Source organism: Pseudochaenichthys georgianus, chromosome 1 (assembly GCF_902827115.2).
Source record: "Pseudochaenichthys georgianus chromosome 1, fPseGeo1.2, whole genome shotgun sequence".
Lineage (NCBI taxonomy): Eukaryota > Metazoa > Chordata > Actinopteri > Perciformes > Channichthyidae > Pseudochaenichthys > Pseudochaenichthys georgianus.
This window is the reverse complement of record NC_047503.1, coordinates 39823673-39840975: the sequence shown is the minus strand read 5'-3', so window position 1 is coordinate 39840975 and position 17303 is coordinate 39823673. Positions and strand designations below refer to the sequence as shown.

Below are 17303 nucleotides of genomic sequence, written 5' to 3'. Positions count from 1 at the left end.
GCGCCTGAAGACGACTCCACAGCGAGCCCCGCCCCGAGCCCTGCGGACGGGGCTAAACGTGCCTCGTGCCCGGAATGTAAGAGCGTCTTAACGTCTCACGGAGGGGCCTCGCGGGTGGAATCCTAAGCCTCACCAGTGTGCATCGGCTGCTATAGGGCCCGCCGACGACAGAGGCGTCAACAGCCGTCGTCCGACAGTCAACAGGCCGCCATGGGGTCGGAGCCGGTCTCCCAGGTCTCATCGGTGCAAGCTGGGGCCCGCCCTGGCCGACGTCACGGAGCATCGCCGACGCCGCGCCCCACGGATGTGTCAACAGACAAGCACCTATCAGACTCGAGCACCACATCTTCTCCAAGGGGCGAATGGAGACGGGCCAGGCTGAGAGACCACCCCCGAGCATTATTCACCATCTCGATGGACATGCCAGTCGGGCTGAGGGATGGCACCGGCAACCGGGGCTCGGGCCGACGGAGCTCGGATATCCGCCGTCGCGGACACTGGCGCGCAGTCGGACCTTTGGTCGCTGAGGAGTTCCTGGCCTGCGGTTTCTCGCGGGGACGACCTGCGACCCGTCAGCCTCAGCCTGTCAGCCGCCAACCGCTCCCCTATATCCATCGAGGGGGCGTTCTTCGCTAGGCTCTCGACAAACCTGCAGTGGGGGGCGTGTCACATCCCTGCCGTTCCATGGTATATGTGAGCAGCTCGGTCCGGGCCATGTACCTCTCCTACGAGTCGTTGCTCAACCTCGGCCTATTGCCCGTGAACTTTCCCATCGGATCGACGTTGCATGGGGGCACAAGGAAAGGCGTAGCCCTGACACGCCAGACTAGCCCTTGTCCGTCAATGCGACAGGGTCAGCAACGGCGGCTTGTGGGGCCAGGTGGACCCCCGGGACGCCCAGTGCACATGTCCTCAGCGTACGGTCCCCCCGGCACGCACCGTAGCACTGCCGTTCCCTTGTAAGCCAGAGAACAGATAACAGGATGAAAGATTGGCTACTCGGGAGATATGCTCGTCAACGTTCAATCTTGCCCCCATCGAGCACTACCATGCATGGAGGGGCCACCTATCGAGATGCACGTGGACCCCGCAGCTACGCCTAGGGCATGTCACACCGCGTCTACAGTGCCTCTACACTGGCAGCGGAGGGGTCCACGATGACCTACTGCGGGACGAAGCCCTTGGGGTCATTGAACTGTGCCATACGCGAGCCTGTGACGTGGTGCCATCGTATGGTAGTCACTCGGAAGCACGACGGCTCCCCACGCAGGACCGTGGACCTCTCCCCCCTTAACAAGTTCTGCCAACGTGAGACCTTCGCCACTGAGTCCCCGTTCCACCTTGCACGCCGCGTCCCTAAGGGCACCTGGAAGACCGCCACGGACGCCTGGAACGGCTACCACAGTTTCCCCCTGCGTGAGTCGGATCGCCACCTCACTACCTTCATCACACCCTTCGGCCGTTGGCGCTACACCAGGGCACCACAGGGTTTCCTGTCATCAGGGGATGGCTACAACCGTCGGTTTGATGCCGTCCTCTCGGACTATGAACGCAAGGAACGTTGCGTGGATGATACCATCCACTATGACACCGACCTGGAGCAACACTGGTGGAGGACCATCGACTTCCTGACGCGTGTCGGCCTGTCAGGAATCGTGTTGAACTCAGACAAGTTTCAGTTCGCGGAGAGGTGCGTCGATTTTGCTGGCTTCAGGGTGTCGGAATATACCATCGAACCCGCTTCCCGAAATACTTGGACGCCATCCGGGACTTCCCCACCCCTAGCTCCACGACGGACATCAGGAGTTGGTTCGGCCTGTCAACCAGGTGGCCAACTACGCCCAGGTTGCGTGACACGATGGCTCCATTTAAGCCGTTCCTCAGCCCACGCTGTGTGTTCCTATGGTCCCCCGTTCTGGGAGGAGGCCTTCCAGGCGTCCAAGCAAGCCATAATGGAGGCCATCCGTGAGGGCGTGGAGATCTACGACATGCAGAAGCGTACCTGCCTCCGCCCTGACTGGTCCATGCGTGGCGTTGGCTACTTCCTGCTCCAGCAACATTGTCACTGTGCCTCGGGCATACCGGACTGCTGTCCAGTGGATGGAGGATCACCCTCGCGGGCTCACGTTTCCTGTCCCCTGCGGAGCAGCAACGCTATGCGGGGCCGTCGAGGAGAGGCCCTAGCTGTGGCCTGGGGTCTGGAACACGAACGCGGTACTTCACGCGGGGTCCGACAACCCCCGTCGTGGTCACCGACCATAAGCCGTTGGTGAAGATCTTTGGCGACCGTACGCTGGATGAGATCACAAACTCCGTCTGTTTAGACTCAAGCAGCGCACCCTCCCATGGCGCTTTGACATTGTGCATCTGCCTGGCAAGAGCAACTATGCGCTGTGCCACGTCGAGGCATCCTTCCCCCTCGGGCTCAGCGAACGGCCTCTCATTGGGGCTGCCGGAGCGGGCCTGACGCCGTGGAGTCAGCACTCATGGCCTCCATCCGCGACGACGCACGGGAGGCTCGGAGCCGTCCTCCTTGCCCCTCCTCTCAGCGGGAGGACAGCAGCTGACGGATGCCTCGCCACCTCCTCCAACTCATCGAGCAGGAGGGTGGGATTGACGTAAATGACCCTGCCCTGGCGAGTCTTGTCATCGGTCTGTGAGTCCATCTACGCACAGGACGGCGTCCTGCTCTATCGGGACCGCGTTGTGGTCCCCCCATCCCTCCGTGGGAGAGTCCTTCAGCATCTCCAATGCCGCCCACCCAGGGAACCTCAGCGATGGGGCAGCATGCCCGAGCCATAGTTACTGGCCCGGGATGTCCGGGACATTCAGGCCACCAGGGACGGATGTGCAGACTGCAACCGCAATGCTCCGTCACAGGCGGCTACAACCCCCCCCTGCCGTCCTCACCCCCCGTCCACGCCATTCGAGGCGGTGTTTGCTGACTTCTTCGACTATGGGGGCCGCCACTACCTAGTTGTCGGGGACCGTTCTCTCGGGCTGGGTAGAGGTCCTGAGCTCTACGGCGGGTACTGCCCTGGCGGGCTCAGCTGGCCTGGTCCAACACCTCCGTTCATTCTTCGCCACCTTCGGCGTACCGGAGGAGCTCTCGAGCGACGGTGGTCCGGAATTCAAGGCGAGCCACAACTGAGGATTTCCTCCGCTTAGGTCACGTCAAACACCGTGTGTCGTCCGTTAGCTTCCCGCAGTCTAATGGGAGGGCAGAAAGTTGCGGTTAAGACCGCTAAGCGCCTCCCCTTATGTCCAACACCGGCCCGTCGGGCGGCCTTGATCAGGACCGCTTCCTGCGTGCTATGCTGCAGCTGCGAAACACGCCTGACCCCGACTGCAACCTCTCGCCAGCGCAGATCATCTTCGGCCGCCCCCTTCGTGGCTCGCTCTCCTTCGTGGCTCGCTCTCCTTCGTGAAACCCGCCTCGAGAAGTTCTCGAACCCGCACTCCGCCTGCTATGGCGCGAGGCATGGGCGGCGAAGGAGGACGCCCTTCGGACCCGTATGTCCCGTACCACCGAGTCTCTGGGGACTCACTCAAGACCGCTCCGCCCATTGGCACTCGGCGAAAGGGTATTCCTCCAGAACCAGCAAGGCCCAAGCCCCCATAATGGGACAGGTCAGGGATCGTGGTGGAGTCGCCGGGCCACGACCAGTATCGGATCAGGGTTGACGGTTCGGGACGTTTGACACTGCGCAACCGGCGCTTCCTCCGTGCCTATACACCGGCCACAACCTGCGCCCCGTGCCCGTGAGCAGCCCGCTGCGCCCTTGCCGCGCAGCCCGCTTGCTCTGGACAATCAGCCCCCACCTATCCACCCGGGCTGGGCGACGCCCCAGGGGATCGCTCAGCGGCCGGCTGTTGGACCCCGCGACTCGGCTATGGGCGCTTCCCCACCGGCACCTGCCGGTGAGGCATCCTCTGACCTCACCGTTCCTTACGGGTGCCTTCCTGGGGCGCACCGGTGCCGCAGTCGCCGCCGAATGCTCTGCCCCCAGCCTACTCGGCCAGGCCGGTGAGGAGGCCGCCTGCACGTTACGAGCCCGAGTCCGGCAGCTGGATTTAGACCGTTAACCTATTCCGTCCCATAGCTTCTCGGTCTGGGGGGGATGAAGAGTTTTATCGCCGGCCACAAGAGGGCAGCGTCCAACTGCTGTCGCTACCCGGATATGCCGTGCTTTGACCCGGTAGTGCTTAGCGGCCATTTTAGTTCACATGTTGTTCATTCACTCCGCCTCGAGTTGAGACGTTCATCCACTCACTCATGTAAGACTGTTTCCACTACTGTTTAGTGTGTCTTTAATATATGTAATTTAATATATGTGTATTGGTCATGACATGCATGTATGTATGTAATACTTTGTCAGCTTATCCTGCGGCATTGCTCTGTTTCAGGGTGGTCGTCATCTTTGTCATAAAGTACCAAGACTGACATTGAGTAGTGTGTTTCTTCAGTAATGGCATTTACAAATGTCTGTTTTTAAGGATTATCAAAGCGGTTGTCTTATTTGTTGTTAATCGCAAACCAGCCCTTGCATACAGTGATGTGTTAATGCTTACAGTTTGTGCGGGGTCTAAATTCTGATCGCAAAAACCAAGCCAATACTATGCTGCGTTCATGGAGCTACGTGGAAGTGGGGGAAGGACATTGCTTGATTGCGGATACGTAATTTCACATTCTAGCACAGTTTATTGATCTTATACCTTGATATTTGCCAACTACGATGCTCAACAGCTCGCTTAACGGAACTTTGACGCTGGTATCAGTGTTGTTTACCACCAATCACGGGAGTATTGTGTATAGAAAGTATTGAGTTATATTTCTCGCGCTACCTAACATCCATGAAGGCAACATGACAACATGCCTGTCACTCAGGAATCCAAACTACTCTTTGCTAAGCCCCGCCCCCCCCCCCAAAAGCAACATCAGGTCCAAAAGTCTGAAAGCGAAAAAAAGATCTGAAAGCGGAAAAAAAAGATCTGAAAGTGAAAAACGATCTGAAGGTGAAAAAGCAATGTGAAACCTGGAAAAAAAAAAAATTGTTTTGAATCTGAAAACGAAAAATCTGCAACTGAAAAAAATAAGGATTCAAATATCAAAAATATGTATAAAAGTGAAATCTGAAAATAAATATTTTATTCAAAAAAATTGCTGAACTGAATCAAAATAATATTCAACCTGAAAAATGATTTCAAATACTTATTTTTATTTGAATACATCATTGTATTTTTCAAAGTTCAGGATAAAAACTTGAACTTTCAAATAAATTGTATTTTTTGAATGATCAAACTTATGACCCTGAAATAGCTCCATCATATTCTACTTTTTACTCTACTTCATTTATTTAACAAAATGAGTTACTTATTACTTTACATATTAGATTATAAACAAAAAAAATATCTAAAACATTATCTATTATATAAAATGATACGATGCCAAATTATTGTGTACCATATGTTGTATGCAGAACTTTTTTGTTGTAACAAATTATTCTTCCACTCTTTAACTTAACAATACAACTCTGGCAGTAGGTCACCTGGAATAAGCAGTTGAAAGCAAACAAACAATTGCACTGATGTAGGATCCACAATGTGTAGTTGATGATATCACTGTTAATTTAAATTAAACAAGAAGTTAGTGCTCTCCTATTAACTGTGTAGGGCAGCAGTTAAATCCTGAGCCACTCTCCTGTCTCGGTGCTATTAACAACCAAGGATTTAAATGTAGCACTAGCATAACGGTTACTATAACAGGAATATGTTTAAGATATCTTATTAGCTGGTATTCTGGCCAGTTAGCTTGTTAGCTTATTAGTAGCCGGTTAGTCGAATTGATGAATGGTGTCGAATAAACAAAACTTAGCAAAAGGAAAAACTCACACCGTTTTCAGCAGCGTTGGGCTAGCTTCTGTTTCTTGTTCGAGTTGCCACACGTTTCCATGGCTGCCAGCAGTCAGCGCCTGAGTCAACCGGCTACCTCTTTATTTCAAAACACACACAAAACGACCAAATGCTCGACTTTTGATGTTATAGTACAGGTATTTTTAATTTGTGGTCACTGTACAGGTATCTCCAGTGAATGGAGGACCCCGGCTTAGCACAACAACCGGGAAGAGCTTCCCACCCAGCCGCCACGTCAGCGTCGACGTAATGACGTATTTCCGCAGTCAGTCGTCATAACGGGGCAAACTAAACTGATCTGATGTCAGTTTGCTGCGTGATCGTGTCTCAGAGCCGTGGCTGGCTAAATGACTTAACTGATCTTTGGCCAGTACTTACAAAGCAAAGTATTCGTAGTTAAAAAAAGATCGAATCAAGTTCTTATTTAAAATATTCAGATATATCTTTTATAAAATGTATGTTTTTAATAGAAAACTGTATTTGTTTGACACAAATTGCTATAAATGTGTGAGAATACTTAAAATGATTGGAATGATGTATAACTAAATAAGCAAGGAGGTATTTTGTATGGGATTTTTATGATGTTTTATCTCACGCTTACATAATATAAAAACGGTAACAAATATATATATATATTTTTTAAAGAATCGTATGTCCATAATAAACGCACATACGAGGATTCTAAAAATAAACATTTAGCTACTCCACCTAAATGCTCAAAGATGTGCAACTCGCAGAACACCTATTTTACATGCGGGAAGAGTTACAGGCTTGTGCTGATTACAGGACTCTCACTCTGAATTAAAGGGGATGGGAGGCAGGAGGCTGGGTACTGAGGCTGGCTGGATGTGAGAATCTGTCGGGCTTCGGGGAGGAGCGCTCCCTCAAAAGCGAGCGGCACCGCCGGGTAATGTAGCAGTCCAGTGTGATCCGAGCCGAGGAGCGAGCAGGGCGCAGCATCAGAGATCCAGTGAGCTGCAACTACAGGAAGAGGCGCTAGGAGGCCCGACCAAGGCAGGTAGGATGCTAAAAAACTGTGCAACATGTGTATGGACACATTATCTTCATGTGATCGTCGGTGTATGTTGGGGGTCATGTCTTTAATTGCTGTATTGTTGTGTCATCCCCAATATGATGATAGCCTCCAGCGAGATTGTATAGGCTACTCTTGACATTCAACTTCTTTCTTTTTTATCAGTGTTGCTACAGATGATGAAATTACACTGTCAATATGAATTCTAGGAGACATAGTCAATATTTGCATTTGTTGCATAAGGCTCAGTGTCCGCATACATTCATGCGAAAAAGTTTTATTCTGTGGATCAGGAGACATCATCTGGTCGACTAGTCTCTAGAGTCTACGTGGTGTGATGATGTCAGGTTAACACTGAATTTTGTCTGGCTATTTTTCAGTTGCATCATTTGACGCACAAAGGTAAACACAGGCTTAAAACGTTATTTCTGATACATAGGATATCCTGTATTGATTGTGTATGCTTGTGTTACAGTTCTTTTAATCCTTGTATAATAATACAGTTGTCAATTACCAACTGCAATAGCTTTGAATGAAAAGGAGAGGGCTTAATTACAGGATGAGCAATGACCTTTTGCCCCACCCAGTAGCCTCTTATGGAACATGGTGTTTAACACTGGTCTACACCCCAAAAGTAAACTTCAAACCCGGCTGTGCTGCACACATCACAAGTGACAGACTTCTGGCCTGTAATAACTGAGGCATGGGAGACACCCAGTCCTGGACCTGACATTACCTCCAGTATCCGCCCCACATGTGGTTGTGGCTCCCAGAAAAGTTGGGGCGCCTCCAGTTAGACCATTTTGGCTTGGAGGCTATAAAAGTTTCACCGCAGAACTACAACACATACTTTATTCTGTCAGAATATGTGTTTGTATTGAGGAGCAGATTTACACAGTTAGCTCCTGTTATACAGTTTTCATGCGATCCAGTGCAAGAAGTCAACAGCTCTGTTGACCAAAGGTTAAAAAGTCACTCTATTGCCACGATATTCATGGTATATGAATACAAAAGATTGTAACAAATATGATTACGTTACTACGACTGTCAATCATAATCTACTATTACTAATCAGTGAAAGAGTAGTACATTTACCGAAACACTCAACTAGTCATACTTATTTCCATTTTGTGCAACTTTATACTACTACTCTACTACATTTTGGAGAGAAACATTGTAATTCTGCTTCATAGTCTACATTTATTTGACAGCTATAAATATATGAGATTAAGAGTAGATGGAGTATAAAGTGAGAGGCTAAGCCTGAATCAACTTTGAAATAAAAACACTCAGGGCCAATCCTTTATACAAAAAGAGCACTTTCCAATTGTGTTACAATACTGTACATCTCTTTACTTTGGCAATTATTTCAAAGCAGTGTTTTTAAATGTTGTATTTAGAATTGTATTATTGTGCCACTTTCATTGAAGTAAAGGATCCAACACATTCTCTCACCACTGCTATGAGGTTAACTATTTTGAACAGCACATCTTGTTATTTAAATGAAATTATCCTTTTTTTATATCACACAACGATTGAAGAGATTGTCTTTTAATTGAAATAAATAGATAGATAAATGTGGATGTGGTCGTCAAATAATTCAATCAATTGAACTTTACTGGAAAAATTACTAGCATCTGTTTCTACAATTAAACAAAACATGACAATATTAAAACCTATAATGTACTGCTGAACAGTGATTAACCGTAATTACATTTCAGAACATGTAGTCAACTCCTCTTTGTATGTTACCGGCTCCCAGAGGGATGGGCCACCTCTGGGTTGACTTATATTTAACCCTCCTTTTGAGAAAGGATAATCCGCAAGATGTAAAGAAGAAAATGAGTGGACGGCAATAGAAGTATGTAATTATGAATGTCCCGAAATGGAGTCAAAGCCTTGGAGCCCCTGGAGTAAAATACAGCCTTGCAGGCAGCTGGGTGGCTTCTCTTGAAATAGCTTGAGCGAGTGGAAGCAGCCAAGTTATCCATTTGGGCCTGTGACCATGTGGAATAGGGGTTCTTGCCAGTTTTCCATCACCACCCAACCCCTTTAGTGCTGGGTGCATGACTGGTGGGAAAACACTGACTACTGTACACTGGGGAGGAAGGGACCGGGGGGAAACTCTGCTGTACAGTGCACATGCAGTCTCACATGTCTCCCATCTGCTTTGTATTGACTGTATCACTGATCTTTAACATGTAGTATTCAAGGTTACAAGATAACATATAGGACATAAAGAGTTGTATGTTTTAAAAGGAAAAATCCACTCAAACACAGAAGGTATTGTGCCTCTCCGACAATTTTGGAATGTAAAGTCAATATTTACAACTACTACGCCCTCCACTCGCCTAAAATTAGAGACTGTCCTCACCAGACCAAAAAGTATTGGTCATTTGTGCAAATAAATCTAAAATATCTCTATGTTTTCCTTACAAGTGCCCATCATGTAGCGGTGGGACTATTAACTGAAACTGACTTTGACACCACCACTATATTACGTCTCCTACTCGTAATACAACAGTCAAAGTTTCTGGTATACAGGACGACAATCTTTAAGTCACATTGACAAAATATTTGATAGTTCAATCTTATCCTTTAAAATCCAAATGAGAATCAGAAATTCTTTATTAGTCATCCAGAGGGGAAATGTACAGTTACAGCAAAGAGACAATACTGATAAAGACAAAATGAAACTGTATTTATTAAAGTGGCCAGCACAAAGGAATATACATTTTAAATTGAATAATAAACACTTTCCAAGTACAAAAAAGTAAGTAGCAGCATTATACAATTAAGTTAAAGAAAGTGATGAAGTAACTGCCAGATGACGGTATATCTGGCAGCTTTTTTATTACTTTTTACCTACCTTTTTTAGGGGGTTTAAAGTCCCCTTATAGCTTTTTCTGGAGCTTTCAACCTTATCTCAGAGGCTTTTTTGTCTTTAAGCATTCTGACTCTGAGGTGGGACTTTTTCAACCAAGTATCATTTTTACCCTGACCACAATATTTCCATTTGTTTACATTCAAGAAATAATTCTTAAATGTAACCAAAGATTATTCTTAAATGTAACCAAACCTTACATTTTTTACACTTTATTTCAAAGCAGTGTGTCCTGCCATCTGTTGTTTAAGGCACTGAGAGTGTTGCACCTCTCACCAAAACTAGCATCAGCTTTGTTGAGAGGCACTGATGTCATGCACTGTCATAGTGTTTCATTAGTCACAGTCTGTTGAGCAGCGGCAGGATTTGTCTCTAGATGACATTGTCACCACAGTCTGTCCCTCTCATGTTTGCTTTAAGGACAGACCATTTCAAATTCACAAGGTTAAACTGAGCTGGTCAACATAAGAAAAGTAAAACATATTTGTACAAATAAGAAACTCACATACATTAATGAGACACTTTGCTATTCCAGCTAAGTGTGACTCAACGAATTCATAAATGTCTTTGACATGTAGTCCCACAGTTACAGTATAACTAACCACAGAGCTGCAACATGATCCCCATAATAACATAAGAATGATGGCGCTGTAATTGGCTTATATTGTTTGTCTGGTCTTCTGCTTTTTATTGTTGATCTTATTGGCCATCTTGGTAGGTATGTATCTCCTATGACCTCTTTAACTCACTCAAAGTCTGACCGTCAGTGTTCTGTATCCATCCATCAGTTGCATAACAGAGGCTAGATTTGCAATGGGTTAGTAAGAGGCCATCCTATAATAATCCTATAATAATATTGTCCCAAAAATGGATTCTGAGGAAACTGATACTTTCAGCAGTGCTCTTGGATCCAGCCATACCCCATTTATAACCTCCATTGTTTCCTAGTGCAAGGTTTGCCTCAAAGCAGGCTTTCCGTACTGTTTGTTTCCTGGATGACATTCACTGTAATGCATTTCAGGGCTAATAGCAGAATCCTGAAAATCCATTAATGGGGCTGTAAAAGAGACGAGAAGCCTTTTCGACATGAATTGATGAAAGTGATCACAACAAAGCATTACAAACATTTCACAAGCTCCTCCAATTTTCTCTTATGAGCATCAATACAAATATTGAATTGACTCAAAACAATCGTTATCTTATTTTATTTAGTTTTGCCTTATACTCAATTTTAGCTTTTTTTGTTACATGATAATATATAATATATGTATAATATAATATAGTATCTATCTTTGCCCGACTGGTTTTATGGACTTTTAAGTCACCATGTAAAAGAAGTACATAAAGTGCTCAGATTTTTATTTGTATTTGAATCAAAAATCAAGTCAGCAGAACACACTCATGTGCAGAGACATATAACGTAAAATTATTGAAAGCTCCACAACAAAAACAAAATGGACCTTAATGACGAAATTATTTCCTAAACTACTGTTTAATGTCAAGAATAGCCTTTACGTAATAACTAGTTTAGGTTAATTAAGTTTATTTATACATTTGTATGGTTTGATGATGAAGGTATTTGACCATAAAACCACTGAAGTGACCATAGCAACTGTTTGTTGAGGACAAATGGAGAAAACCAAAGCAGTTTGGTGGAAAGACTTTGGAAGGCCCAAAATAAGGATCGGGCTGAACATCCAAACAGAAAACTGTCCCAGTGGTTCTGGTGAATGTTATGGGAAAGGAAAATATAACACACAGTATTAGCTAATGGAACCACATCTTAAAAATTGTTTTACACCAAAAAAAGAACATTTCAGCCAGTGTAAAGAAGAATTGAGCATCAATAGAAGACCCATCACTTGCCTTGCTAATCCCTAAGGAATAGTGGAAGCAAAAGAAAGTACCATTTACTTATTTAACGTTCCATCTTTCAATTGAAAAAAGTGTGTTTGTACTTTTCCTACCAAGAGAGTATCCAACCTTTTGTTTTCTCTCTCTGCAGTTTAAAAAGCCTCAACCAACAGCAGCGGTGCCTGTGGATGGACAGAGCAGGCACCCATGGCGTCACAGGAGCTTGTGGGGACGAGAGACTCTTCCTCTGATACTCTGAACCTGGGAATGGAGGGTGGTTCTGCACCTAGCAACGGTAAAATCTGTCCTGTCCACACACCGGGAGAAGATGAGGCAAAGAGGGGTTTTCGGAAAGGCATAGGGAGGCATAATGACTACGTGAAGATTTCTGTGTCGGATTCCAAGATCAACCGTCTGCCCATGGAGTGGTGGAAGACAGTAATAGCCGTCTTTTATGCTGGCTTTAACTTGGTCCTGACCACAGTCGTCATCACGATCGTCCACGAGAGAGTCCCGCCCAAAGAAAGCAGCCCGCCCCTTCCTGATAAGTTTTTTGACTATATTGACAGGGTCAAATGGGCATTCACAGTGACAGAGATCAATGGCATGGTGCTGCTGGGAATCTGGATGATCCAGTTGTTCTTCTTCAGATACAGGTAAGAACATCTGGTACTCTCTATTTTACAAACTGTTTCTTTGGAAGCAAATATATTATTTTTCTTAGTGTCAACAAATGCCATGATTCATAAAGCTTGTAAAAAAAACAAGAAACTATTCCTAATAATTAATTGAACAGGCCTCCATTGTTGTCCGATAAATAATAAAAGCATTTGATCGGTGTGGGTCTTTTCCGAGGATTTGTTGGAAAAATACAGAATACTCATGAAAGACTATCTTTCACGCAAGACACGGGTCAAAGAGACACGTTTATACAGTGGGCTGAAGTTGTGATTAGTTATTTGCACAATGTTTTGTGGTGAAGAGTTGCAACATATCTGTATGTCTCTCTTCCTGTTGCTCAGAAAATGCATCCATTAGAGTCCATTGATGCTTCCACCATCAGGGTGGTTTGTACATACAGGAAATACATTTCCTGTATGTTCAACATAAGCACTTTAGAAAGCAGTCTTTATGACACACTCAAACCACACCCTTACCACTGAGGTAAATGTTTAATTAAGATCAACTTTTGAAATCATGTCATCCACATTTGTCCAAAAAATAGAAAAGCTATTTCTGACGGGCTCAGCAAAGCAAGCAACATTACCAATACAAATGTGATGCTGTTAAAGCGTATATGATTTCGATTGTCATTATGTGGTCCGGCTAATTCAATTCAGTCTGCCCAGCTGAGCAGGAACTTTGAGCTACACGTTTACTCTTCAGACTGTGCAAGATCTCCAGAATTAAGTAGTTTTAAGTAAATATCTGCCACAAAATAACACAATGTCCACACTCATTGTCTGTTTTTATAGGTCGATAGCAGGCAGGCGGTTCTTCTTCCTCATTGGCACCCTGTACTTGTACCGCTGTGTCACCATGTACATCACCACCCTGCCTGTGCCTGGCATGCACATGACTTGTGCTCCTAAGGTGAGTAGCATGAAAAACATCAGATCGGGCATCAGCTGTCCTTGCTCAGCCGTGTACTCTCATCCACCCTCTGGGACTCATTTCGAACAGCAACACAAGAGAGGCAGCTATAAAAACGTGGAGCTTTTTGTCGCCTCAGGACACCAACAATATTGAGGTGCATCATTGTTTGATCAAAAAGATGTGCTCCGGGCTGCTGTTTGATGGGTGTGTCGTGCAAAAAGGATCCAAAGCTGGACAGTTTAGGAGTTGTTTTGTTCACAATCATTTGATATGTTTTGAACAGTGTATGAAACCTTCAGCTACTTGTTTGACGTGAGTTATCCACAGTAATGTGAGCTGCAGGAGCATAAGATGTAGTTAAGCTGTACTTATTTGACTTTCTCCAATTCCTCTTAATCTTGACTACATGTTCATTCAATTCAATTCCAATTATGTTGCATCAAGTTGTAAAGATGACCGACAATTTGCGAAATATTTGATTATATTTCCTTTCTTTCATTTCATTTCATTTTTATTTGTCCCGCTCATGGTACGCAAAACCAAATGTACAATAATTGCCACAAAACATGACTCGACCATTATATTTCCTTTCTTGAAGACGGATAGATAAGAAGTTTGCCACCACAGTCATGTCTGTAAATATAAACATGTAAAAGATATTCCTTTAAGTTTAATGGGGTCGATGTATTTGCATGCAAATAATAGAGTTGCAAATACCCACGTTGTTAAATGCACTTATAATAGGTTGCAAGGGAATTCATGTATTTTTGTATTGGGAACAGTTGTGATAATGAATTGGGCCTGATGTTTATTGTAGATTTGCTTCTTTAATTTGTTTTACATCACTGTAAATGTAATCTCTTGTATTCTAATTGTTTCGAATTAAACAGGCACTTTTTTTGCAAATCATGATTAATGGCAGAATTACAGTAGCTAAATGAATCCATAACGAAAATAATCATTAGTTGGATTCGTAATGTCACTAATTCACTGTTCGCCTGCTTCTCCTTGTTCACTTCCTGTTCTCCATCAGCTCCATGGAGACTCCCAGGCGAAAATCCAGCGAATCCTGCGGCTGATTTCGGGTGGAGGTCTTTCCATGACCAACTCCCACCTCCTGTGTGGAGACTTCCTGTACAGTGGACACACTGTGATGCTCACCCTCACCTACCTATTCATCAAGGAGTGTGAGTACTCAAAGCATCACTTGTTTGTGAGCTTTGTTTTGAATAATTGATGAGACTTTCCTGTTAATAATGTATGAATGATATTATCTGATCCATTCTCATCCTATATAGCGCACACAATTATACTACTCAGCAATGAACCTTCTAGGAACTAATGGGATACACATAACTATTAATACAATTTGAAAGCAGATATGAATGATTATGCTATCTTCTAAAGCTGTATATAGCTTGATTTATTGTTCGGAGAAAAGGCAAAAGTGCATTCAAAAGTGTTTGTAGTGTTTTAAGGATGACATATTACAAGAAGACGTTACATTTGTTAAGTTATCTGTATAACCATGTTGTTTTCGTTAGCCTTTCTGTATGTTGCATAAACTCCCAGTTCTTGTCACATTGCAGTGAAATGCTACAGACTGCCGTTTGTTAGCAGTTAAAACATGGACACAAGGACCACAAAAAGAGGTTGTCATAAATATTATAATAAATATTTCCTTCCCTCTCTTTAAAGATTCGCCACGGTCGTTTTGGTGGTACCATCTGATGTGCTGGCTGCTGAGTGCCACGGGTGTGGTGTGCATCTTGGTGGCACATGAGCATTACAGTGTGGATGTGGTCGTGGCCTATTTTATCACCTCCCGCCTGTTCTGGTGGTACCACACTATGGCCAACTTACAGGTGAGCACTGGTGAACAGGTGAACCTTGTCTCACATCAATCATTATGCATGGAGGGCTTTACTGTCAGTCTGGCTGTAATTTGTGTACAGAGTTAACCTCAAGTGTATCAGCTAAGAGCTACATGTCAGCTTAATAATATATTACAGTTTAGGTTTAAAGAAAACGTTCTATATGTTCCATATAATGACATATTTAGAGTAAGACTAAGTATATTTTTAGACTGTGTGTAAAAACGGGTGTGCTTCTCAACATGGTAAGTTACGCCCTCTACTGGTCAATGCTGGACAGTTGATATGGGGTATAAAATGTATATATAAAAATGTGTTATATGTTAACAAGCCTAAAATATAATTTTAAATAAATAAATCACAAGCTTGGCAGCTAACTTGTGTACAAATATGATGTTGGTTTCCGGCTAATTTATTCAAATTATTTTAGTTTTCATTTAAACAAATATTTACAAAAAGTCTGAAGCGACTAAGGGTACTTAGAAAAGCGCTATATAAATCTAATGTATTGTTATTAGTATTTGCAGTTGCAACATGTCAATGAAAACAGTTATAGGAAACATTCAATTAAAAACAACAATACAACAAACAAAAACAACAAAATATACTCATATCACATAATTATTTGATATAATGCAACTTTAGTCGCCTTCAAAGAAAGTACATTGGACGCATGTTAGGAAGGAATTTTTAATTGTCAATATACATGAAAGAAATGATTACATCAAGCAAAACCTGTTGCAATGTACATGTTAGTATTATATTAATACTGACCTAAATTGCAACTAAAGCAACTATTATTATAATAAGTAAATTATATTAATAGTAAAAAGATGTGTCTGACCTGTTCAGTGAAAGCTCTTTGAGATGCATCCCTTGTATGGAACATATGGCACAAATATCTTTACTATTACTGATATTATTCCCTTCTCTAACTTTCGCTATGACATCCACATGCAATTGCACAAAATGCAACTTTGAAGTTATGATAAGGCACAGCTTTATGACAAAGATATGTGAATGGTTTGTTCATCAGAATCACATTAAGCTGCATCCCTTGTATTGAAAGTATTATACAAACATTATATTTGTTTGTATTTACCAATGAAATGACTAACTTCTATTTTCTCGACAGACTCTGAAATGCTCGCCCAACAACTACCTCACCAACACCTGGTGGAACCCGCTGTTCAACTTCATGGAGAGGAACGTCCAGACCTCGGTGCCCTGCTCTTACAGCTGGCCCTTCACCTGGCCTCCTGCCTGCCTTAAGAACCCCTGCAAGAATTACTCCATGGTACAGAGCCCACGGGAGGAGTGACACGGCCCTGAAGCCCCTGTCTACTGGACAGGAACATAATGATACCAAATGCATAGCTCTGAAAGAAATGTTTCTGCAAAAATGAAGGATAATCATATCGTCTCGGTGTGTTCTTTGTAAATTATTCATGAGATAAAGTACTGCAGAGTCTTCAGTGTTCTTGTAGCTCAGCTCATAGTGAACTTTGGACATGAACAGACAGTTTGTTGCGACAGACTGGCAGGTTTGTTGGAGTATTTGCAAGACTTGATTTCAGAAATGCTACCGTAGCTCTTTCATACTGTATGTGTTGTTGGGGTTTACCTCAATATGATATCAGTGTCCTCAAGTCACAAGGTGCCTTAGTGTGTTTAATGTCATAGGTGTACCCAAACTTCCATTTCCAATATTTGTGTATCTGTTTTTTTTCTATAAGTATTTTATTATTATTATTATTATTATTATTATTATTATTATTATTATTATTATTATTATTAATATAGTTTTTCCATTTTATATTCATTTTAGTCTTCTTTAGTGTGTATATGCTGTAGTCTGGACATTGTACTATTGTATTAAAGTTCCACCATACCAAGGCTTTGGTGTTTTTTTTGTTGATTTAAAATAAATCATCAGTCATCTGTCGTCCACCCACCTGTGTCCAAATCACATCACAGCAAAACCTATAGTTGAGCGTTAATTGTTTTAAAAACACATTGGTGGTCCAGAGGTTTATACATTGTTTTTTCATGCAGGTGCTTGAGGTTCAACACCCAGGGGAGGGACATATTGTGTCTTCTTCTATCTATACTGATGTTAAATCTGGAGAAATTGTCCCCACCACTTGTT

The 17303-nt window shown here is 43.8% G+C and overlaps 1 protein-coding gene across 2 annotated transcripts; it reads left to right on the top strand.

Moving 5' to 3' along the window:
- The first annotated feature begins 6683 nt into the window (after positions 1-6683).
- On the top strand, positions 6684-16916 carry sgms2a (sphingomyelin synthase 2a). 2 transcript variants are annotated; one of them, XM_034093530.2, is made up of 6 exons: positions 6684-6927; positions 11836-12340; positions 13160-13277; positions 14314-14467; positions 14979-15145; positions 16290-16916. In XM_034093530.2, the coding sequence occupies exons 2-6, from the start codon at positions 11892-11894 to the stop codon at positions 16473-16475; spliced, it is 1074 nt and encodes a 357-aa protein (XP_033949421.1). In that variant the 5' UTR covers positions 6684-6927; positions 11836-11891; the 3' UTR covers positions 16476-16916. The 2 variants fall into 2 exon arrangements, with proteins under 2 accessions (XP_033949421.1, XP_033949412.1); XM_034093521.2 differs by having other exon boundaries at positions 6684-6931.
- Positions 16917-17303: the final 387 nt, after the last annotated feature.